Raw genomic sequence first — 25381 nt, forward strand, 5'->3', positions numbered from 1 at the left:
AATTTCCCAATAATGCCTTTTTTTCCCACGTGATTAATTCCCAATTGCAGTATAGTAATCCCTCAGCATCTGAGGAGGATTAGTCCCTAGACCCACCTCAGTTACCGAAATCCAAAGATATTCAGGCTCCATAGTCATCTATCCAGTATGTGGTTCCTCAACTGTGGATTCAGGCAAGCACTAATCTTGTAGTACTGTGTGTTTACTTAAAAATATCCACATTTAAGTGGACCTGCATGTTTCTCAAAGGACAATTGCATTCTGCCTGATCACCAAGTCCTTCAAACTGTAATCTAGCTGGACATCATAATTCTTACCGAAGGTAGTAGGAGCCCAGTATTTTAAAAAGTTATTTTATGACTAGAGATTTTCCCCACATCAAAAGCACTTTAAACTGAATCACCCCGTTCACCTCGCGATGCATCCCTTCCTCATCACTCGCGTCCCTGCTCATAGCAGCGGCAGGAGCTCCTCCGCGTCAGGCGGTTTGCTGACGGCTCACGGTGGGCCTCCCTGCTGGCTCAGACAGCAACGCGCCCGCCTGCATTGTGGGAGACCCGGGCTCCATCCCTGGGTCGGAGGGATCCACGGAGAAGGAAACGGCAACACGCCCGCCTGCATTGTGGGAGACCCGGGTTCTATCCCTGGGTAGGGGAGATCCCCCGGAGAAGGAAACGGCAACCCGCTCCAGTATTCTTGCCTGGAAAATTCCATGGATGCAGGAGCTGGTGGGCTACAGGCCACGGGGTCGCAAAGAGTCAGGCACGACTGAGCGACTTCACTCACTCTACATGCATTATCTTATTTCATGTAATCAAAAATGCACAACCCGGCAATGTAGATAGTATCAATTTCGTTTTTCTGGTAAGAGAACTAAAGTTCAGAGGAATGAAATCACTTACTCAAGAGCAAATAAGGGCCAGTAGCAGTGCCAAATCACAACTTGTACCCAGTTCTATCTGATGACAACAGCCAAGCTCTTAATCACGTTGCATATATGCTTAAGTTTTTGTTGCTTTAGTCACAAAGTCATGTCTGACTCTTTTGCGACCCCGTGGACTGTAGCCTGCCAGACTCCTCTGCCCTGGGGGTTTCACAGGCAAGAATACTGGAGTGGGTTACCATTTCTTTGTCCAGGACATCTCCCTGACCCAAGAATCAAACCCAGATCTCCTGCATTGGCAGATGGAATCTTGACCACTGAACCAGCAGGGAAGCCTGACCTTCAGTTATCTAGGTATTTTCTGAGCCTTGCACCAACGCCTTCAGAAAATACTGGGGACACTGCTCTGGTACAGTAGGCTGCAAGACAGGGAGTGTGACTGATTCCCTAGTGTGCCATCTTTAGATATAAAAAGTCCACAAAGATGAAAAACAAATAACCACCACTTTATTGGATCTTTTGAGTTACTGCCATTTCCTCTAATGCTCAGCCAGATCTGCAAGTGGGTATGCAAGCCCAGTGACTGGAACTGAAACTCCCCAAGGAGTGATCACATCTTCCTTTTATTCTCTTAAAGGTTTCTTGAGAGTCCGTGGATTGCATATGTTACCCAGATGAGCCACATACCAATGAAAGTGAGCAAAGAGGAGAACCAGGACTGGTTCAGCACTCAGGTAATAATGCTGTTCGTGGGAAAGCATCCACCAAAGCATCCTGATTACCATCTGCTTACCTCAAATAATATTTATTAGAGGCTTGCCAGGGGCCAGGCACTGTCAGCTGTTTTGCATGTAGCTACATGTAGCTATGTGCTCAGAGTATTCCCACTTTAAAAATGATAAAATTGAGGTAGAATAAGTTATATAACTTGTGTAAGATCACACAGGTAACGGGTAGAAGCAGATTTTAGTTATTTATTTGACCACACTGTGTGGCATGCAGGGTGTTAGTTCTCCTACCAGGGATCAAACCTGTGTTTAGTACACAGTTTTAACCTGTGGACCAGCGGGAGTTCCCTAGAAGCAGGTGTTAAACCTCGGCAGTTTGATTGCAGAACCTTTGCTCTTCAGTTTAGGTCAGTTCAGTCAATCAGTCGTGTCCAGCTCTCTGCGACCCAATGAACCACAGCACGCCAGGCCTCCCTGTCCATCACCAACTCCCGAAGTTTACCTAAACCCATGTCCGTTGAGTCAGTGATGCCATCCAACCATCTCATTCTCTGTTGTCCCCTTCTCCTCCTGCCCTCACTCTTTTCCAGCATCAGGGTCTTTTCCAATGAGTCAACTCTTCGCATGAGGTGGCCAAAGTATTGGAGTTTCAACTTCAACATCAGTCCTTCCAATGAACACCCAGGACTGATGTCATTTAGGATGAACTGGTTGGATCTCCTGCAGTCCAAGGGACTCTCAAGAGTTTTTGCTCTTAACCAAGTCTTAATAAACTAGAGCCAAAGGGCCAGTCTAGCCCAGTGTGTGTTTTTGTAGTTTTATTGGAGCACAGTCACACTAATACATTACATATTCTCTCTGATAGCTTTCATTCTTAAACAGTAGAACTGCATAGCTGTGATGCAAAATAAAAACATTTACTGGGTAGCACTTTACAGGCAAGGTTTACTAAACCTGCCTCAACATGAATGTTTCAATGAATCTTTCAATCTTTCAATGAATCTCACACTCCTAGAATAACAGAAGGAAGAACCCTGGAATCCCCCTCATTTCATTGTATAGGTGGTAGGGCCCAGAGAGGAGACTGCCTTCTCTGCAAGCATGCTGTTAACGATTAAAAGATTTGTGACCCATGCGAATACCACTGCCTCCTAAGCCTAATACTGGCTGTGCCATGATTAAGTGGAGAATCCAGGCATCATACTGCTTCCTCCTCCATGCCCATTTCCATATTCAGTGGACACTCCACACAGTAGTGCTTCTCAATCTTTTTGGTCAAGAAACTACTCTTAAAACTTATTGAGGACATCAAAGAGCTTTCATTTGTGGAAGTTATATCCACTGATAGTTACTGTATTTGAAACTGAATCTGAGAGTTTTAAAATATCTATTAATTTTAAAATAACAAGATAAAGCCAATAAAGGTTAACATCAGAGTGATGACCTCATCCCATGTTTAATAGCCTCTGGTAAAACCCATGCTATAAGCATGCATGAATGAGGATGAAAAAGGCAAATACTGTTTCAGAAGTATTATGGGGATCATTTTGACCTTGAAGATCCCCTGAAAGTGTCCTAGGGAACCCCAAGGTGCTCTGAAGTACACTTTGAGGAACCGTGACTTAGAATAACTGCAAAAATAACATTCAAAATGGCAACAACCCTAACAAGGATTAAATCTTAGAAAGGCACTGAATAAAATCACATTCATAAGCATTCTAAGTAGTCTGGAGAATCCTATGAACTTCTTCTCAGTCTGTCTTTGAATAAAATAAAATACATGAGATTAAAAAGGAAGCTACTTGTATATATTAATAAATGTATTTCTATGCACAAAACCCTTGATTAAAGCCCTTGTATGCTTTATTCCCCATTTAGAAGTCCTTTAAGTCTATTCTGTGGTAATAACATTCAAACTCCTATAATTTCTACCAGAGTCCTACAATCCCACTTCCATCTGCCAAACTCCTTACTCATGATACCTTAGTCTTCTGATTTTGAGGGCAAATAGTGACTTAGTCCTCTCAAATCCTATTTACTTCTTCATATCTATTGTCTTATCAATACTTCTTAGAAAAATTCCTTATTTCCTTTATAATTGTCAGGTCCCTGAGACCTGGGACTTATTTCTATCCCTCATGGTTTGTTACACAAAATGTGTACTCAATCAGCACTTGCTGAATGATGGATGAATAACAGAGTAACTAAATCTCTTGTTTGATACAGGTTCATTTACATCTAATGTAAGCTTTTTCTTTGCAGGTCTTGGCCACCTGTAATGTTGAAGAATCCTTTTTCAACGACTGGTTCACTGAGCACTTGAACTTCCAAATTGAGCACCAGGAGTAAGAGAAATAGTTCACGATAAAGGGCAAGGGCTGTTACTAGTAACTGCCCTCCATATAGTCCAGAGCGGAGCAGTAGACTCGCAATCTTAAGGGAAAAAAATGAACCAGGATTCTCTAAAGGATTAATAACAATGTTAAGGAAAGGAAGAAAGAAATGAAGGAAGTGTCACAACTGCGAGTACATGGAGTGAAATCTTGGAAAAGTATCAGTGACTCAGTTTCCAGAATCCTATGGGCTTAGGAATCTCTTTGCATTTGCTTTGTTGGCAAAACCTAAGAGAAATCAGGACACTTGGGTAACCAACTTGTGTTCAAACTTAACTATGCTATAATTCAAATATTTACTTATCTGTGTCTTTAGAGCCAAGGTTACAAAATAAATGAAGTGGAGTCCCTGCTGCAATTTCTAAATGGTATCTGGAAATCCTTTACCAATGGGCCAGTTACAGAGAGGAAATGGGTAGTTCACGCCTTGATGCAAGTTAAAACATTGAGAGTCATTTTCTCCAGAGTATCAGGGGAGAGGCTTTGCACATTCTCTTTGTCTAAGCCATGTGAGTCTATGATAGTCAAAGAAGGAACAAGACCTTATTTGTCCAAGGAATTATTTTCCTTCTATTTGTCATATTAGGGCTTGAAAATTTCAGCAAAAATTACTCCTCATAGTTTTGTTAAAGGAGAGGTTTACATCCAAGACTGTCATCTGGCTGACTAATGAAAACTTGGGATTAAAAATCCATCTCTCCTCACTTCTTATTCCTTTCTTGGGACTGTTAGCTATTTACCATGACTTAATATACATTCATCTATTCTTGCTAAGGAAGTTAGAAAGACAGAAACTAAGACAGAGATTAGTAGGGACAAGGTGGGAGATTGAGTATCTCCAGATCTCTGGGTAGTTCTAAATGGTAGAAAGTTCTAAATGGTACACTTTCATTTGATCAGGCCAAAAATCAACAGTTGATGGAGCTAAAACATATTCTCTTAATTCTTCCTAAACACCTGCCACCCACAAGGCTTGTAGAGGGTTAAGAGCTGACTCATTTGAAACGACCCTGATGTTGGGAAAGACTGAAGGCAAGAGGCGAAGGGGACCGTAGAGGATGAGATGGTTAGATGGCATCACCGATTCAATAACATGAGTTTGGGTAAACTCCGGGAGTTGGGGATGGACAGGGAGGCCGGGCGTGCTGCTGTTCATGGGGTCAGAAAGACTCAGACATGACTGAGCGACTGAACTGAACTGAACTGAAGGGATAAGATGAGTCTGCCAGCAAGTCTTTTAACTTCCCAGAACAAAAGTATTGTGCAAGGTCAAGGTTGGGTCTGTGTGGCTGATCCCATTTTATTTTGTTAAAGGGGAAAGGGAGCTTTGGGTTTCTCTTTAGGTCTGAAAAGTTTTATATCTCCTCTGTTTCCCTAGTCTGTTTCCCACAATGCCACGCCATAATTACCACAAGGTGGCACCTCTGGTGAAGTCACTGTGTGCCAAGCATGGACTGCCGTATGTGAATAAGCCCATGTTGAAGGCATTTGGAGATACTCTCAGGTAATAACAGTCCCCCAACCCACAGCTCTCATTTCCCTTCACTGCTGGTCCCCAGACTCTTCACTGCTTTATAAATCATTCAGTCAATAGCTATTTATTAAGAAACATTCATGTGCCCAGCATGGACAGGAGACTCTATAAGGAACAACACCAACACAGAAATGATAACAGTCATTCCTACCATTTACCTGCTACCTTCTAGGTACTTCTTAGTGAAAATACCTTGGTGCCAAACTTAATTACAAGCTTCTTATAAACCAGGGTTCTGTATTATTTGTCTTTGTATCACCCACAAAGCCTTGACATGCTTTAGAACTTAACCAGTAGGAGGGACTCTCCATTCATCTGGATCAGGGTTGAAAACTAAGATGCTTGCAGGGTCTGGTGGGACAGGCAGGGGTGACTCTTCCTGTAGGTACTGAGAATCCACACTCATCCTAAAGTTTGCACAGCTCCCTAGAGAATCCTGTGCCCATCAAAGTAACAGCCAAAACCTTGGCTGATTTTTTTTTTTTATTTTCAGATTAGGAAAAAGAAAAACAGTACCCTATTAATATGAATAAATAAGCCATTAATGCTAGACCTGGTCAGATCTGACCCCGGAACAGTGATCCATCTTCACTTTCTACCACTGCCCTCCTCCTTTCCTGCCCTCCAGATATCTGACCTCACTTCACTTGCTACATAACTCGCTATCCCTTGCCCATGACACATCCTTGGTCACTTTTTCTTCTACCTAGAATAATCTGCCAACCTGCCTTCCCCCTCCTGTCACCTTCTCAAGTTCCATTCACTCTCCAAAGCTCACCTGAAAGGTCTTTTCTTCATCTCAGTCCTCCCTTGCCCCCAAGACTAAACCTGTCACATGCTTGCTTCTCTTCATGTCTGACTTTTATCGCAATCATGATTAAATAGCATGTTGGGTAATATGAGTCTCCCAGTGCAGACCAGGAGCTCCAGGTGGACAAGACTCTCATCACTCCCATTCAGTGCTGTGTCACCAGAGCCTGGGAAAATGTTTCACTTTATAAAGTAGGAGAGGTAGGTGGATACAGGACGAGTTGGTTTATAGTCATATGGTTTATCTTACAGAGATTCAGCAGAGCTTTTTCTTTTAAAACTGGAGAGAAGGAAAGTGATGCTTTGGAGTACAGAAAAGCATAAAACAAAATATCAGTCTCCTCCTTATAGAAAATGTGAGCTTGCCTTCTAAAACATAAATCAGTGTATTTGACTCCCTCCGCCGGACAAGATAGAAAGTGGTCTTTCAGATATAGCTGAAAATGACAATGTTGTAAAGTATTAAGTAAAAGAGCAAATGTTCCATGAAGTAGCTCCTTTGACCTGAGTCTCACCTACTCATGATTTTCTCTGCTCTTCTTGCAGGGCCCTGAAGAAGTCCGGAGCCCTCTGGAAGGAGGCATACTGCATGCATCCACAAACATAATGCAGATGTGCAGGTGCTAAAGAGAAAACCACAGGCCCCAAAAGTGTCACTTGTGTTAAAGCCCATGATACCAAACCTCTACAATACCTGACATAATTGCAGTTACAGCCTTCCCCAGAAATGTAATCTTAATCAACTAGTCTGGAATTTTGGGGTAGGTGACGTGGTGGTAATTTGTTGTGTTTTACTCCTTCTCCATTCCTGCCCCAGGCCCAGAGAAAGAAGATAAATATATATATATATATATATATATCTGCATGATAAAACCCTTGTAATTCCTCCCTTCCCCCAAAAAAAGAAGGTGTCTGCCCTCAATATACTTTGCTGATGGCTTCCTTGCCCCTCCTTTCTTCCTATAAAAACCTTCCATTTGCACAACCCCTCAGTAGTCCCTTCTGCTTACTAACTGGGATATTGCTTGATTCAGAAGTCATTGAATAAAGCCAATGAAATCTTTAAATTTACTCAGTTGAATTTTTGTTTAATAGCTTGTTCAATAAGCTTCCCATAGGAGGACACCAAGGCCTATTACTTTCACAATTTCCCAGATCACTGAGCATGGCGTTAGAATTCAGATGATCAATCCTGTGCATCATGTTGGCCCTCTGCTCACTGGCCACATGAATAAAGATGGCTTAATTGGGCAGACTTCCATTTAAGCTAAATGACTCATGAGAGTTATGTTACAGTCCTACCTGAAATTCTTCAGTGGATTCCCATTGCCCTTGGAATAAAGTTGCAATCTGCAACCTGGTGATTGCCAGCAGACGACCAGCGCCGGCCTTCCTCCAGGAACCCTCTCCCCCCTTGTGCCACTCCCTCCCTCAGCTTCAGGCCCAGGCAGCCAAAGCAGGCACAAGGGAAGAATGTCTGACCTCAAATAACACCCAAAAACTAAGTCTCCACACCACCTCATGGGAACCAAAGGATCAGGACATGACTGGAATTTGAATGCCAGAATCTTTTTAGAAGTGAAGGGTTCTCCATCCTAGAAGATCCCAGGTTGAAGCTTCAACCATATCCTATCATAAATGGACAAGTTCCAAAGTCCACTAATTGAAACCTGCTCCACCAACATTTCTGCCAACGAATACCTCCTCCACAAACTCATAATGTTTGACCGAACCCCAGATCAAAGACACAGATTTGAGCCCTTCCCATGTCTCCTTGCCAGTTGGCCTCAAAATAACACTCTTCTCAAGAGCTGGTGCCATAGTATTGCTTTCTATGTGCTTCAAGCAGTGAGCCCTTTGCTTGGTAAAGATTTCAGGGAAGCCTCCACATTAATTCAAGGCCTCCTTGTGATATACTCTGTAGTAATTACTAGAAATATATTTTTACATCCATTTGTGTGATTCCTTAGTCTTCTGCTGTAACCTGCAATGTCCATAAGAGTAGACACTGCCTGACATGATAGAGACACTCAATGAAGACATGCAGAAGGAAGGAAGGCAGGGAGGGAGCTGGAGGGGAGAAATGAAGGAGGGAAAGAAGGAAGTGTCAACTACAAATTGGCACTTGACAGCTACCTCTACAAGGAATAAATCAAGTGCTGCTGCAGCTGCTGACATTCAATATCCTCTGAAAGAAATTTAGAGTGGAGAACAGGAATGAGGCACTCTGTGCTCTTGGAAAAACTGGCAGGACAGGTATTCAGATAGTTAGATATTTTCAGGAAACGCTTTTTTCAGCCCAGTTATTACATCTGTTCATATCCAGAAAAACTCGTTAATGGTGAATCTGCTCCTCATGACTAGCAGCAAATATCTGCCAAAATGTGTGCATGACTGCAGGTCCCCTCTTCACTAAAATCATATATGACACTTACCTCATCCCCTAACAAGACACTGAAATGTTTTCAGAGATAAAAGAACAAAACTGTAAGTCAGGCAGCAGTTCCTCTTTGGAGCAGTTTCTCAGAGCTATCAGAAATGCTGTCTCCCAGGCTGGAGTCCTCATTTTGCTCCAACAAAACCTAACTCACAGCTCTCATGTTGCGCCTTTCTTTCAGTCTACAGGAGGAAGGAAGGAAGGGAGGGAGAGGGAGGATGCAGGAAGAAAAAGCTGTGTGTAAATGTTGCTGTTGTTCAGTAGCTAAGCTGTGTTGAACTCTTTGTGACCCAGTGAACTGCAGCACCGCAGGCTTCCCTGTCCTTCGCTGTCTCCCGGGGTTTGCTCAAACTCATGTCCATTGAGTCAGGGATGCCATCTAACCATCTCATACTCTGTCGCCCACTTCTCTTCAGTCTCTCGTAACATCAGGGTCTTTTCCAATGAGTCGGCTCTTCAAAATAGGTGGCCAAATCCCGAAGTTTCAACTTCAGCATCAGTCCTTCCAGTGTATACTCAGGGTTGATTTCTTTTAGGATTGACTAGTTTAATCTCTAGGCTATCCAAGGGACTCTTGAGAGTCTTCTCCATTACAATGGAAAAGCATCAATTCTTTGGAGCTCAGTCTTCTTAATGGTCCAAATCTCACATCTGTACATAACTACTGGAAAAACTAAAGCTTTGACTATACGGACCTTTGTTGACAAAATGCTGTAAATGTAATTCCTTCTAACTAGAGAGTAAGATGAACTTTATCAAACTTGTAAGGAGCATTTCTATATTCTAACTGAATTATTAAAATTCTTAGCAACAGTTATGAGCATCTCCTAAGCTGTAAATACTGAGTTGCGCCCTTCATAAGTATTATTCCATTTAGTCCTCACACAGTTAGAAAGGGCAAGTTTTATAATTAATCTCATTTTATAAATAAAAACATGACACTTAAGGGAGGCCAAGCAACTTGCCTGATGGCACAGGTAAGTTGAGTATAGTCTCAGATGCAGGAATATCTGACTCTGTAGTCCACATTCACTAACATTCAAGAAACCAAAAGTAAAGGGGAATTAAGTTGCATTACAAGTCATGAGCAGTGGGCACATCTGAACTAATAGTTTCCCAGGAGCTGATGGAATATGCATTAAAGTAGTTATCATTCCACCTCACTAAGAACAGCCACCTGGGGAGGGGAAGATACAAGAAACATAGGACAGGCACAGCAGCAGCATAGTAAGAATGCCTGTTGGCTAGTCTCTACTCCCCAATCCTTAAAGAGTATTATCCAACTCAGAAGAATTCACTGGGAGAGATTCAAGCAGAGATTTAACATTTCAGAAGGGACAGACACTGCAAAAAGCATGGAAGAACAGAACAGAGAATTGGATTCGAGATTTTGGGATAACGTAGCATGAATTCAACCTGGGAAAAGTTCCCTTTCCCTGTGGCTTTTCTCTGACACTCTATTTCCTTGAAAGTCTCCCTCCTTTCGATAGAATCAGGTAATAAAAAAATTGCCTACATATTCAGTCGGGCATTAGATAAGGGTGACTGATTGAATTAGAAATCAGGAATCTCAGTCCTAATTTCAGCTCCTCAGTACCCTGCTATGAAATTGGCCATGTCTCTCACACATTGCCTCAATCTGTAAAATACGTGGATGCATAATATTAGCTGGCTTATTTGCAACATAGCATTGCTGGGACAACCAAATAAAGTAAGGCAATTAGAATACTTTCATAAGCCAGGAACACTCATTCAGATGCTGGTTGTTATTAATGTAATGAGGGTTCTTCCCATCCTGGACCATCAAAATCAAGGGAAATTTCGAGGTCAAGCAGATTCACAGGACAGAAAGACACTGAACCATCTTAATGGTGAAGAGGGCACATTTCCTTCGATGAGAGGATTATGAGTCACAAGTCAGACCATGATTTCTCCTATCACAACAGGTAACACCTGGGAGTCACCTTCCACTTCTGACTTTACTCAGTCCCCTGGAACCAGCAGCCAGATCTCAAGCCAGAGGAATAGTGAGTCATGGGCTCCAGTTTTCCCAACTTCCAATTAACCATGTGAGTGCACAACGCTCTAGTGGAAATCTACCAAATCTATCATTTGTTGCTTAAACAACACACTGTAAAGGATTTTCTTGACTATTCTCCTGCTAATCATTGACCTGAAGGACACAAAATATAGATCAAACTTAACTCTACTCAGAGGAGGAATATAATCAGGTACATTTTTTTTGCACACATTTATTTATGAAAATTTGCATAAAGACAGTTGTGTTGAAAGAATTTACCAGTGAACATCTATCTGTTTAGCCATAATCAAACTTTTGAAGTTACATTTTAGTAAACTTGTTTTATTTTATATATATCCATCTACCTGTCTATATATCCATTAATCTATCCTTTTTACGTGCTTCAAAGTAAATTTCCAGGGGCTTATTTTTAAAACTAAACCTCAGATTATGCAAATAACAAAGTTCATTTCTCATCTTCAATAAAGAATTGTGTAGCAGCTTCACCTTTAAGGGAGTTTTATTGGAATTTTGCAATGTGAAGGGAATATAACATGGTTAATATCGTGCAAAATAAATTAATTCAGTACAAACCTTCTTGTGCAAACCTTTACCCTTCATTATTTATTGAGCACTTCAATATTTTTGAGTGCTTATCATGTGTCAGACTTGGACCAGTTAATGTGACCCAGAGACCCAGGAGCCCAGGTTCTTGAAGCTTACAATCTAGTATAAAAAAATAAATAAATATATATATGAATGGAAGAAAATCCAAAATCATCATATCTGAAGAAAACAAAAGGGTGTTTTGAGAGTGATAAGCAGGGACTAATCAAAATAAGGAGGGTCATAGAAAAGTGACCATAAGAAGAATATGAAAGAGTCTGCAATCAGATTCGAAGGAGCAGCGAAGGAACAGTGGCATCAACCAAGTGCAAAGGCCCTAAGGCAGGAATAGGCTTCTGTTCAAAGAACACAGCAGGAGGCCTGAATGACAGTGGAATAGTGTCCCAGTTTTTCCCTCAATGTTACTTCAACTTCATTTCTTCAGTGTATTTTGCCTTGACTTTTCAGGGGCATTCAAAAAGAATTTTCTAGATAAGCAACAAGGATAAATTATAGAGCACAGGGAATTATAGCCATTATCTGGTAGTAATTTTAGTGTGGTATAAACTATAAAAATGCTGGAGCATCATGATGTACACCTGAAACTAAAAATAATATTGTGAATCAATGACACTTCAATAAAAAATAATAAAAGTATTTTCTATTATTTGTATAAGCATAGTTTTCTCTGGGAAATTCTCCCAGATTTAACTGACTAGGTAAATCTCCCTTCATGAGCTCTGTGTCCTGTGTGCCTCACTTATACAATTTATTTCTGCCTGTGCAACCACTGAAAACTGAAAACTCCATGAGGGTAGTGACCACCCTGTATGTTGTTACCATTTTATCACCAGGCCCACTCCAATGTTTGGCATTGACCAGGTATTCAATAATGTTTTAAAGAATAATTAATCATTCTTCTCTTAACAAGCATTCCAAAACTCCTTGTAATTGCTGCCTAGAATCCAGCTGTAATCCTGATGCTCTCTGTTCCATATGGAGATTCAGTTCAGTTCAGTCACTCAGTCGTGTCTGACTCTTGCGACCCCATGAACCACAGCACACCAGGACTCCTTGTCCATTACCAACACCCGGTTTGTTGGCAAAGTAATGCCTCTGCTTTTTAATATGCTGTCTAGGTTGCTCATAACTTTCTTTTCAAGGAGTAAGCACCTTTTAATATCATGGCTGCAATGACCATCTATAGTGATTTTGGAGCCCAGAAAAATAAAGCCACTGTTTACACTGTTTCCCCATCTATTTGCCATGAAGTGATGGGACCAGATGCCATGATCTTAGTTTTCTGAATGCTGAGTTTTAAGCCAACTTTTTCAATCTCCTCTTTCACATTCATCAAGAGGCTTTTTAGTTCCTCTTCACTTTTGCCATAAGGATGGTGTCATCTGCATGTCTGAGGTTATTGATATTTCTCCTGGCGATATTGATTCCAGCTTGTGTTTCCTCCAGCCCAGAGTTTCTCATGATGTACTCTGCATATAAGTTAAATAAGCAGGGTGACAATATACAGCCTTGACATACTCCTTTTCCTATTTGGAGCCAGTCTGTTGGTCCATGGCCAGTTCTGTTGCTTCCTGACATGCATACAGGTTTCTCAATTAGTTAAAAAAAAAAAAAAAAGTAATCTGAGAAAACCAGAATAAAAGGAAAATTTCCAATCTTAACAACAACAACAAAAGAACATTTCCCAATTCCAGGAGGCGTTCACATCCTCCCAGAGGTTTTGAAAGCTTCTGCTCATGTGTTGAATTAAAACAACTCTTCCTTTCAGAGACATGGGGGAGAGCTAATGCACCTGACCCAGCATGATGCCAGTGTAGGCGGTCAGCAGAGAGGGAGTCCAGCCCCTCCTTCCAGGGCTCAGGCCACACCATCCTCTGGGCTGTGATTGGCTCCAGCTCTTGACTAAGGGACGTTTAATGATGAATAAGAACGCTGCGAAACGATCAGCCAGCAGAGAGAGAGAAGAGAGAAAGTTAGACTAATCTTCTTGGGTGCAGGGAAAAGGTAGTACGGTCTTCATCAGGACAAAAAAGACTCAGGACAGAGAAGTGAGACGCTGGGAAAGATCTCACTGTCAGCTTTGCCAAGAGTCAAGTAGGCTAAAAAGTTTTCTGTGTAGGCTTCTTACTTCATTGAATAAAAGGATAGCGAAAAGATAATTCCGTAGTTCAATCAGGTGAGAATTAGAGATTCCAGGTGTCAAGCCAGAAATTCTAAAAGTATAAAGACAATGACGTTTGAAGAAAAGCCTGAGGGCAATGGGGGCCTTGTAGATGAGAACCAGCTGTACCTAGGTGCGAGGCAACAGGCAAACAGGAAACCAGGAGCAAGTGGGAAAGCCAAGTTCTCTGCAAGGCAGGAGGTAAATGACAAGCGCGGCTTGCCCAGAAAAAGCCTCAACATGTACACCTGGCAGGAGATCCAGAGACACAATCAAGAGACTGGCCAATGGCTGGTGATCAATCGCAAGGTCTACGATGTTACTGGCTGGGCGGACAGGCATCCCGGTGGGCGCAAGGTCCTCAGCCACTACGCTGGGGAGGACGCCACGGTAAGGAACTCAAAGTCTGCCCTTTCTCTCTCTCTTCCAGCTTCTGGGTGGCTGGAACTTTGGCCGTCTTTCCAAAAGCATTTCAAGTATGTGTTCAAGCTCCATGATCACTCATCTCCTCCCAAACCATTTTTTCAGGATTCCAATCCCGCAAAAAATTAAAAGCTAATTAAGCCTCAAGGTCTAGCTATTATTTACACTAGTTTTGGGGTGAGCTCAGGTGCTGACAGTAGATACTATGTGTATTTCAGGTTTTGGTTTTTGTTCTTGGCATTATGTTTTTTTGTTTTGTTTTGTTTTGAAATGGAGTCATTGTCTTATAAGAAGAAAGTTACAAATAGGTGAGTAAAATCTGGAAAAATCGTCTTCACTCATGTAGAAATTTCTCAGACTCCTACAACTGGGGTGCGTGAAATAGCAATTCATCTCGAGCATCAAAATGTTGAACGATGTTGAAGGCGTACAGTGACACAGACTTTTAGACTTTGTAGAGTTCTTTTTTGTCGTGTAGTTCATTCAATGTGATACAGGTAATACAACCACTTTTATGGAAGAAGTAACTGAAATCAGAGTGGTTAAGTGACTGACCCAAGTTCACCCAGCCATCAGATCTCAGATTCAAAACACTTATCTTTCTTAACTTTCAGTCTTAACCACTTTCCTTCACTGTTTTTCCTCATAACTCTCCTCCACCAAAATAGTTGAAAAAATAGACTTTCAATGGATGCCTAAAATACCATGTATCATGTGTGTTAAGTTGCTTCAGCTGCATCCAACTCTTTGCGACCCTATGGACCACATCCGGCCAGGCACCTCTGTCCTTGGGATTCTCCAGGCATGAATACTGGAGTGTGTTGCCATGCTCTTTTCCAGGGGATCTTCCTGACCCAGGGATTGAACCTGTATCTCTTACTTCTTGAGCATTGGCAGGAGTGTTCTTATATTAGCACCACTTGGGAAGCTCAAAGATACCATAGACACATTCAAATGCATGACCTCACTTAAACCTCATCATCAGGAAAGTGAATGGTATTCCCATATTAAAGATGGAAAAAACTAATACTAAAACATGAAAATAATGTGTCTCAGAGCACACAAATAAGAGTGACAAACTTTTAAATCAGATAGTTCCTTTTTTTACTATAAAGCCTTGACAGCTGATCTTAAAAATAAAATTTCCATTTAATATTGAAGAGGGAGGTTTCTCAATCTTTAAATGCATTTAGAAATCCATTCTAAAATATTCTATAAGAAAGTTGATTTTAGCCCAATTAGGAACTTTTTCACCACATTATACACATGAAAAAATGCAGAATAAAAGGTGTTAAATAAACTAATTCAAGATCAGAAAATTAGCATATTATAGAGTAGAAATTTAAAGTTTTTTTTTTTTTTTAATGTTACCCTTGTTGTTTTCATGTTAGTATATAATTTTTCCAACTGGCTTCAAAGCATAGGATTAAAAATATTGATTCATGAAGCTCTGCTCTGTGTTACCTGACTGATAAAAACAGAATACAGAAGCACACAGCAAGTTTGCAAAGAAGGAAGGATTTTGTTTTTTGACACTAGCAACATCTTCTTTCCCCAATTCTCATTTACCCCCAATTTCTCAACTTCTCTGTCTGGTCAGAGTCTTCTACCATCTTCGCATCTTGATTCTGCAGTTAGAGGAATTCCTCTCTGAGCAGACCCTTCCACATCCCCACCACTCTGGTCTGATCTGATATTTTTAAAACAAAGCTCAACCTTTTCCTGGGAAAGAGTGCATGAGCTTGTAGCCCATGATGGGAGTCTCACATGTGTCAGGAAGACCCTAGGAAGCCAGAGAGCTGAGGATAGAAGAAGCCAAGTGACAGGCATTTGTGCAAGAATCAGGGGAAAGATTAACAAAAATAAAGGGAAAAAATACTTGTTGATGTATGACAGAAAACCACAAAATTCTGTAAAGAAATTATACTTCACTTAAAAAAATAAAGTGGCAAAAAAGAGGAAAAAATACCACAGATCTCATCTCCACAACACAAAGAAAATATGGACAATGCTTTTCTAACACAAGTCACAGAATCAGCTCAGAGGATGTGTTAGAAAAACATGTACCTTCAACCACCTTGAATATAACTGGTAGAGATAGCTTGCAGCAAGCAGCTCAGCTGATGAATTTGTCACTTGCTGGTGAGTTTTATCTCCCAGAAGTCAGAGAAAGACCACGATTCTGCATCCAATTATAGTCAACAAGGAAGAATTGAACCTTATGGGAAAATACGCATAACACCTCAGGATTTGTGTCTTGAGGATGAACACCCTGAGAATGGTCAGTCATGTGCCCCACACTTTTAGAAGGCAGATCCAGAATGTTCAGAGAAAAGTCTCCAGGGGATGATGGCTACAGAAGAATGGAAGGGTGCCAGGAGAATTGGAACAACCATGGTATTCCATGGCTACTCAGAGTACATGGAGCCTGAGTTTTGGTACACTGGTTATATAAGCCTGGGAAAGTCCCTGAAATGCTCTGAAACTCAGCTTCATCATCTGCATAGTGGGAAAGACCTTACCCATCTAACTGGTAAATGAGACGAAAGCTTGTAAAGGGTTTAGCATAATACCAGATGCACCTTTCATTAAACCATAGCTATTGTTATTCATATCACAGCATCCATAGCCTCAGGGATGTGACTCACATTTCCTGTTTACCACCTGCTTAGAAGTCCTGATTGTTTGTTGCCAACTCTTTGGGAGCAGAGGAGTACATGGTGGAGAAACAGCATGCTCTCTAGGGAAGGAGGGAAGACCACGAAGTCAGAGAACCTGAGGTCAAATGCTGTCTCTCTACAGCCTAAAAAGTGTTTGCAGGCTGTGCCCTGAAAGGCAAATGTGCACCAAATATGATCTCTGTGCACAAGCCCTGGACCACAGCTGCACCTGCCCAGAGGGGGGCATCTTTCCTTATTTATATAGAAACTCTTCGCCAAGCCTCCATCCTTCTCATGAAAAGTATATAATGATACCAAGGTGATTTGTTCTATAGGGTCACTCACTCATTCATTCATTCATGGGGTGAATCATTCTAAAAATTTTTGAGGTGTCCAGTCTAATGATTAAGAGTACAAATTTGGGAATGAAAGAGGTGTGGTTTGTATCTGGGCTGCACCACTTACCAGGAATGTCCTGAGAACCTTGCTGAAATCCTTGGAACCTCAGCTCTTTTATCTAGAAAGTGGCATAATAATACTTCTATCTTAGTACGGTTGTCAAAGTCAGTGGAGATAAAACAAAGGTTTTCTTCTTATACCTGGCACAGATTAAACACTCAAAAATGACATCTATTATTACTTAGGTATTCTGAGATAAGTTGTCATTTTTTCCAAGGAATTTCTACTAGAGTTATAACTAACTAGATATAACTAGTACAGTCACTCATTTGTGTCCAACTCTTTGTGACCCCATGGACTGCAGCACAACAGGCCTGCCTGTTCATCACTAACTTGCAGAGTTTACTTAAACTCACGTCCATTGAGTCAGTGATGCCATTCAACCACCGCATCCTCTGTTGTCCTCTTCTCCTCCCACCTACAAACTTTCCTAGCATCAGGGTCTTATCAAATGGGTCACTTCTTTGCATTAGGTGGCAAAAGCATTGGAGATTCAGCTTCAACATAGTCCCTCCGATGAGTATCCAGGACTGATTTCCTTTAGGATGGGCTGCTTGGATCTCCTTGCAGTCCAAGGAACTCTAAAGAGTCTTCTCCAACACCATATTTCAAAAGCATCAATTCTTCAGCACTCAGCTTTCTTTATAGTCCAACTCTCACATCCATACATGAATACTGGGAAAAAACCATAGCCTTGAGTAAACGGACCTTCATTGGCAAAGTAACATCTCTGCTTTTTAATATGCTATCTAGGTTGGTCATAACTTTTCTCCCAAGGGGTAAGTGTCTTTTAATTTCATGGCTGCTGTCACCATCTGCAGTGATTTTGGAGCCCAGAAAAATAAAGTCAGCCACTGTTTCCAATGTTTCTCCATCTATTTGCCATGAACTGATGGGACCAGATGCCATGATCTTAATTTTCTGAATGTTGCACTTTAAGCCAACTTTTTCACTCTCCTCTTTCACTTTCATCAGGAGGCTGTTTAGTTCTTCTTCACTTTCTGCCATAAGGGTGGTGTCATCTGCATATCTGATGTTATTGATATTTCTCTCAGCAATCTCGATTCCAGCTTGCACTTTATCCAGCCCACCGTTTCTCCTGATGTACTCTGCATATGTTAAATAAGCAGGGTGACGATATACAGCCTTGACGCACTCCTTTTCCTATTTGGAACTGATCTGTTGTTCCATGTCTAGTTCTCACTGTTTCTTCCTGACCTGCACACAGGTTTCACAAGAGGCAGGTCAGGTGGTCTGGTATTCCCAACTCTTTCAGAATTTTCCACAGTTTATTGTGATCCACACAGTCAAAGGCTTTGGCATAGTCAATAAAGCAGAAATAGATGTTCTTCTGGAACTCCCTCACTTTTTCAATAATCCAGCAGATGTTGGCAATTTGGACTCTGGTCCCTATACCATTTCTGACTCCAGCTTGAACATCTGGAAGTTCAGGGTTCATGCAATATTGAAGCCTGACTTGGAGAATTTTGAGCATTAATTTACTAGCCTGTGAGATGAGTGCAATTGTGCAGTACTGAGTATTGTTTGGCATTGCCTTTCTTTGGGATTGGAATGAAAACAGACCTTTTCCAGTTCTGTGGCCACTCCTGAGTATTCCAAATTTGCTGGCATATTGAGTGCAGCACTTTCACAGCATCATCTTTTAGGATTTGAAATAGCTTAACTGGAATTCCATCACCTCCACTAGCTTTGTTCATAGTGATGCTTCCTAAGGCCCACTTGACTTCACATTCCAGGATATCTGGCTCTAGGTGAGTGATCACACCATCGTGATTATCTGGGTTGTGAAGATCTTTTCTGTATAGTTCTTCTATGTATCCTTACCACCTTTTCTTAATATTTTTTGCTTCTGTTTGTTCCATACCATTCCTGTCCTTTATTGAGCCCATCTTTGCATGAAATGTTCCCTTGGTATCTCTAACTTTCTCGAAGAGATCTCTAGTCTTTCCCATTCTATTGTTTTTCTCTATTTCTTTGCACTGATCTCTCAGGAAGGCTTTCTTATCTCTCCTTGCTATTCTTTGGAACTCTGCATTCAAATGGGTATTTCTCTCCTTTTCTCCTTTGCTTTTCACATCTCTTCTTTTCACAGCTATTTCTAAGGCCCCCTCAGACAGCTATTTTGCTTTTTTGCATTTCTTTTTCTTGGGGATGGTCTTGCTCCCTTTCTCCTGTACAATGTCAAGAACCTCCATCTATAGTTCATTAGGCACTCTGTCAGATCTAGGCCCTTGAATCTATTTCTCACTTCCACTGTATAATTATAAGGGATTTGATTTAGGTCATACCAGAAATATCTATTGGTTTTCCCCACTTCTTCAATTTAAGTCTGAATTTGGCAATAAGGAGTTCATGATCTGAGCCACAGTCACCTTCCGGTCTTACTTTTGCTGATCTATAGAGCTTCTCAACCTCTGGCTGCAAAGAATATAATACATCTGATTGTGGTGTTGACGATCTGGTGATGTCCATGTGTAGAGTCCTCTCTTGTGTTGTTGGAAGAGGGTAAGTCTATTATACAAGGCACAAGCACATGAATTCCTGTGACTGCACATATTGTTTATCTGATTTTTTTCAAATTGTATGATTTGAAATTAATGCACAATGCTAAGAAATAAAATAAGGGCTTAGATTTCCTCACCTGGAAAAGCTTACCTATGAAAAGCCAGAAACAACCTATAAGTCCAACAAGAAGAATTAATTATATAGATTACAACATGTCCATATGAAGCATGGTGCATGCTAAGTTGTGCTTAGTTACTTCAGTCATGTCTGACTCTGGGCAACCCTATGGACTATAGCCCAAGGCTCCTCTGTCCTTGGCGATTCTCCAGGAAAGAATACTGGAGTGGGTTGTCCTGTCCTCCTCCAGGGGAATCTTCCCTACCCAGGGATCGAACCTGCATCTCTTATGTCTCCTGCATTGGCAGGTGGGTTCTTTACTTCTAGTGCCACCTGGGAAGTCCCGAGTTTTATATAAGTAAGTCGACAATATTTCTGGGCTCCACAACAGAAGTAAACACAATCTTGTGAGGTGTGCACAAGAGCAGCATGTTCAGAACAAAGAAGTCAGGGTTATCACCCAATGTGCATGGTCAGCCACCCTCTTATGTCTGAACATCATGCTCTGAGAGGGACATTGAGAAACTCAAACTCCTCATCAGAATAACAATCCAATATGACAGGAAAGAGATGACAAAAGCCTAGAGGAAATATAGCAAAATTTATTTCATTTGCTTGGGAGACTGCGAGGTGGAAGAGGATAGAGCTGTGTGCAGGTCCAAAGAGTCACTCATGTGGAATCAATAGAGGCAAGGCTGGGGCAGGGGAAGAGAGGATGTGTACAGAGGTGGGATACAGATCAGGTTCACATAGTGAGTAAGCACCAGCAGAATAGGTGTCCCGGCTTGGCCATGTCCTTTGCTTAGCACAATCCTGGTCAATATGATGGCTTGAGGATGAGAAGAGGGGAAGGAAGAAGAGAGGATGAAGGGTGTGGGAGGTAAAGAAAGAGACAAGAGAAGGAGGAGGGGGAGAACTCTGGGTGAAGGACTCTGGATTTTGCCATTACTGTAGGTCTTCCTCTCCTCCCACTGCAGGTAATGACACTTCTCTAGCCCATCATCCCTCCCTACTTCCAATCCTACAAGGAAATCAACCAGGATTCTGAGCTGTTTGTAAAAGGAAAGTTGTCATCAGTAATAACTGCATTTTTGTGGGCTGTCAACATCTTTTTTTACTTTAAAATTAAATTTTAATTTGATTCTCATTTGAATGATGGTTCAAGTTGAAAAATAGGTACGATATTAAAGAGACAAGTGCAGTTAAAGTGCTAATGGGTGATAACGGCAATGAAGACGGACTCTTTCAAATGCCAGCCTGGAGGTTACGTAAAGGTTGAAGATCAAGAAGAGTTAGTCAAGGCAGAATGGATACAGGTATCCAAATGGCTGAGTCCCTTTGCCGTCTGCCTGAAATTATCACAGCATTGTCAACAGGCTATGGTCCCATATAAAAAAAAAAAAAATTTTAAAGAGTCAAAACAAAGGAAGGAGTCCACGGCACATGCTGAAGTCCTAGATAATGCACTGGCAACAGAAATTAAGAAGAGGGGATGGATAACCAGGAGACATAACTTATAATACGGGATAAGTGGCTGGGTAAGTAAGCAGAAGTAAGGAGTCTAAACTGTCTGATGGATGTCTTATGTAGGTAAGTGGGTGGCAATTGCCATTATGAGGTAATGAAGCCAGGAAGCTGAACAGGTTTGGTGGGGACACTGCAGAGAAAGAGAGAGTCTGGCCTGGAGCTCAGTTAAATATATCACAGGAAAAAAATCTCAAATAATGAAAGTTCTCAAATAATAGAGTGAGATATGGCAAAAAAAAAAAAAGAAAGAAAAAAAAATAGCCCTCTGTTTATCCCTGTGGGTGGAGGGGAATCTTGGTGACTTCATGTAAACATTCTCCACTCCAAAGTGGCTCTTTTCCAGAACGAAAGCAAAGAGCATTTTCTCACCATATATCAGCCTACTCAAAACTGGTGATCTCCCAGAAATACGAGGGACCTTGATTTAGCATTTGCCTTGAAACAGGTGAGATCTGAGAAGGAGCCAGAAGAGAAATTACCCAAAGATGTAGGAATGGGTGTCTGCGGTTGGGTATTAAATATTCTGGTGAGTTTTTATTTTTTGGCAAGGCGTGGGGGACCTTAGTTGCCCAACAGGGATGGACCCCACACCCCTCCATTGGAAGCATGGAGTCTTAATCACCAGACTGACAGGGAAGTCCCCTGGTGAGCTTTTTGAGATAAGTAAATCAAAATCTATGTTCTAGTTACATTGATTTTGTGACTATGTACATATATTCACTATGGGAGCTTTTTTTTTTTTCCTGAATTTGCAGAAATTTCAACCCACTTCAGATGAACCAAACAATAATTATATAAAAATATCATCATTTAATGGCATCTGATTGCAAAGCTTAAGCTCTTTGATCTAAGCTAACTCTTCAGCAAGGTTTTATAATGACTGAATAAATGAGAGAAGGAGTAAATGAGCCCATGGAACAGACTAAGTAGTATCCAAAGTTAGAAAACAAATTGAAGCTTCAGAGATTAAGCAATTTTTCCAATATAAACAACACACTGCACTGCTTCCTGTACTGTATTTTGGTACAAATTTTATAGGCACACACTTTGGTTGATTGCAGAACAAGATTTGGGAAATGGAGTGTCTCCTGGATTTCAACCCAAACATGCCCTCTAGGCCAAGTGCTTTGATGCAGTGCACAGCCTGTATACAGTAGGTAAATTGTAAGGACATGATTCTTCTCAGGCCTTCTCACTTTACGTACTTGTCTCTCCCACTAGGGATCATACTGCTCTTCCAATAAAGGACAGCTTTTCATTCCCCATTAAATAACAGCAAAAAATCGGCAGAATTTCCAGTCACTGTGAAGGCAAAGATAATCACACATTTCCTCTATGTTGATACTGTTTGGGAAATAATCAGTCTTAAGAGGAACTACAATGTACATTTATGACTAGGTTGGGAAATAGCGATGATGGTTGAGAAGTGAATCAAAAGATAACAGATGAAAATGAGAGATGGTAAAGTAGTTAAGAGGTCAGAAAATAGAGATGCTGAGAGTGGGGAAGAGACAGCAGTGCTTAAGACCCATATCCTTTGAACTCAATGCTTCTCAAATTTCTCCTTGTTAGAGAAATCATATACTGCTCTATTCATTCACCCTTTCCCTTATTCATGAGACATCTCTTGATCACATGTCATATTCCAGGAGCAGCAAAAAACATCAGGTATAATTTAATCAATAGTGCCTGGTCTCAGTCTTCAAAAAAGCCAAAAGCCACTAAGAAGGCCTGTGTGAATACACAGTTTCACTGCAACATCATTTGAAAACCTTTAGGAGCACAGGGTCATGGGAGCCCAGAAGAGATCATAAGTAACTTTCCTGACTATGTTAGGAAGGCATATTTCATCTGGATGTTCAAGAATGAGAAGGAACTTTTAAGTTGAAAAAATGGAGGAAAGCAGTCAAGGCAAAGGGAGCCGTATGTATCACAAAGCTTCAGAACTACACAGGGTCACGGAATGTTTATAGAACAGGGAGACTTACATCGGACAGGATGAGGCCTGAAGGGTATGGTGAGAGGTAAACCTGGAGAAGTAGATTGGGGCCACAGACAAAGTGATGCATGTGATTAAAACCCAAGGTGGGAAACACCTTTACTAACTGCCTAGTATGCATGTACTGGTCTTAATATCCTCCCAAAACAACCTTGTGTCACCATTCTTTCAGGAAAAGAATTGTTCATGGTAAGGCTGGAATGGACCTTATGGCTTCCTGGCATTAAAGCCACATAGACTTGAGTTCAAATCCTGTCTCTCCCACTTACTGTGGAAATGTCCTGAGATCTGGAGTTTTTATATGTATAACAAAAATGATGGAACCTCACAAAACTAAGTTGATGATGATGAGTTGGCCCATAGAGCACCTTGCACACAGGAAACACTAAAAGAAAGGTGTTACTCCCTCTCCCCTTCATTTAGTCCAGACTTTCTTCAGGAGGAGCATACTTGCCAAATAATGTTAATTAAAAAAAAAAAAAACCTGATTTTTGAAGGTTTTTCGAGAAGGAAATCTCACAACTTACTCTGTATCTAGACTCTAATAGGCAATTCCTTCAAATTGAATATTCTAAGACTGCCTAAGCCACTTTTGTGCTGCCCACTAATACAATGAAAAGAGTTCCACACAGCAAGGCAGTTCTTACTCTTCTGGAAAACTCTGCGGGTCTTCAGTCTCTGTTGTCACAGTATTGACCTGTGAATTTTGCTGAAGATCAGAAGAAACAGTGAACCCAGAGGAACATTGGCATCAGCACACTGTTCCAGGTCTCCGGATGACTGCTCAGAGTGAGATGCAAATCCAGGGCCTCACCCTCCTCTACACTCTGATCTTGATCCCTCAGACTGTTTCTCACCCTCATCTGTTCCTTAACAACAGTCAGAATGGGATTTTTCAGTATGGGCCATCCTGAAACGTTCTAGTCACATTGGTAATCACCGAATGACTCTCATCCTGTTAGGTAAACTAACTTTAGACTCATTGAATGTGACACGAAAACACATCTTTGAAAGCAGCGTTTCCCGAGAGGGTCAGAGAAAGTGTGCAAATGCAGAATGAACAGTAGATCCTGGACTGGTTCTAGCAGATGCAAATCCCTTCTTACATCAGTGAATCTAGAAAAGTGAATCTAAAGAGTTGATATTGCACCCTTTTGAATAGCCCCATTCATTTATATACATTTATATATATATACACAGACAACCTACACATATGAAAATGCTTTATGTGTAGGCTTGCATGTAGTTCTAGATATATCTAAAGTTGCTTTAGATTTTGAAGATGGAGGGTTCATTGTATTCACTAAAACAATTCAGAGCTCACTCTGAGTGGAGTATGGAAAGAAAAGCTCTGAACTGTTATATTTCATTGAAGAGAAGGAAGGCAGGTAGCTCTTAACCCTGTGTGTCTTAGTTGTTCAGTCATGTACAACTCTGCAACGCCATGGACTGTAGTCCACCAGGCTCCTCTGTCCATGGAATTCTGCAGGCAAGAATACTGGAATGGGTAGCCTTTCCCTTCTCCAGGGGATCTTCCCAACCCAGGAATCTAACAGGGCTCCACCACATTGCAGGCAAATTCTTTACCATCTGAGCCACCAAGGAAGCCCAGAGGTATACACATAGGAAAGAGAACTAATATGTCTGAGAATTTACTATAAGCCACTCAGATTCTAATCAGTTCACTCAATTTTTATAATAACTTTATATATTGAGTAGCTATTACTGTCACTCCCATGTTAGGGAGGAGAAAACAGGAGCATGGACTGGTCAAGAGACTTGTCAACAGTTACACCACAAGTAATGAACTTAGGTGGAGGAAGGCTGCTCGGGGATCCAGTTTCTTAATCAGCACCATGCAACACCACCACTCCAAAGTATTGTGTATGGATTCCACACATTCACATTAAAACCTTGGTTATTTCTCTTCATACTAAACCCTTCCTATTCTCAAAGTCATAATAGCAAGAAGTGCAGTATCTTACTCTTGGAGAAGCCTCCTTTCCCCCAAACCAATTAAATCCCTGGAGAAAAAAAAAAAAAAAAAACACCTCTATCTCTTATATCTAAACTTAAG

General features: G+C 41.2%; 1 protein-coding gene and 1 pseudogene across 1 annotated transcript in view; both read left to right on the forward strand.

The window, feature by feature from the left end:
- The first annotated feature begins 418 nt into the window (after nt 1-418).
- LOC122702883 lies at nt 419-7136 on the forward strand (annotated as a pseudogene).
- A 6526-nt stretch (nt 7137-13662) lies between these two features.
- Nucleotides 13663-25381, forward strand: part of LOC122674249 (fatty acid desaturase 2-like protein FADS2B) — a 43116-nt gene continuing 31397 nt past the window's right edge. Inside the window, exon 1 of the mRNA XM_043872470.1 lies at nt 13663-13983. Within this exon, the coding sequence (XP_043728405.1) occupies nt 13663-13983 (321 nt within the window). The remainder of the gene's footprint in view (nt 13984-25381) is intronic.

This window comes from Cervus elaphus, chromosome 1 (assembly GCF_910594005.1).
Source record: "Cervus elaphus chromosome 1, mCerEla1.1, whole genome shotgun sequence".
Classification (NCBI taxonomy): Eukaryota; Metazoa; Chordata; class Mammalia; order Artiodactyla; family Cervidae; genus Cervus; species Cervus elaphus.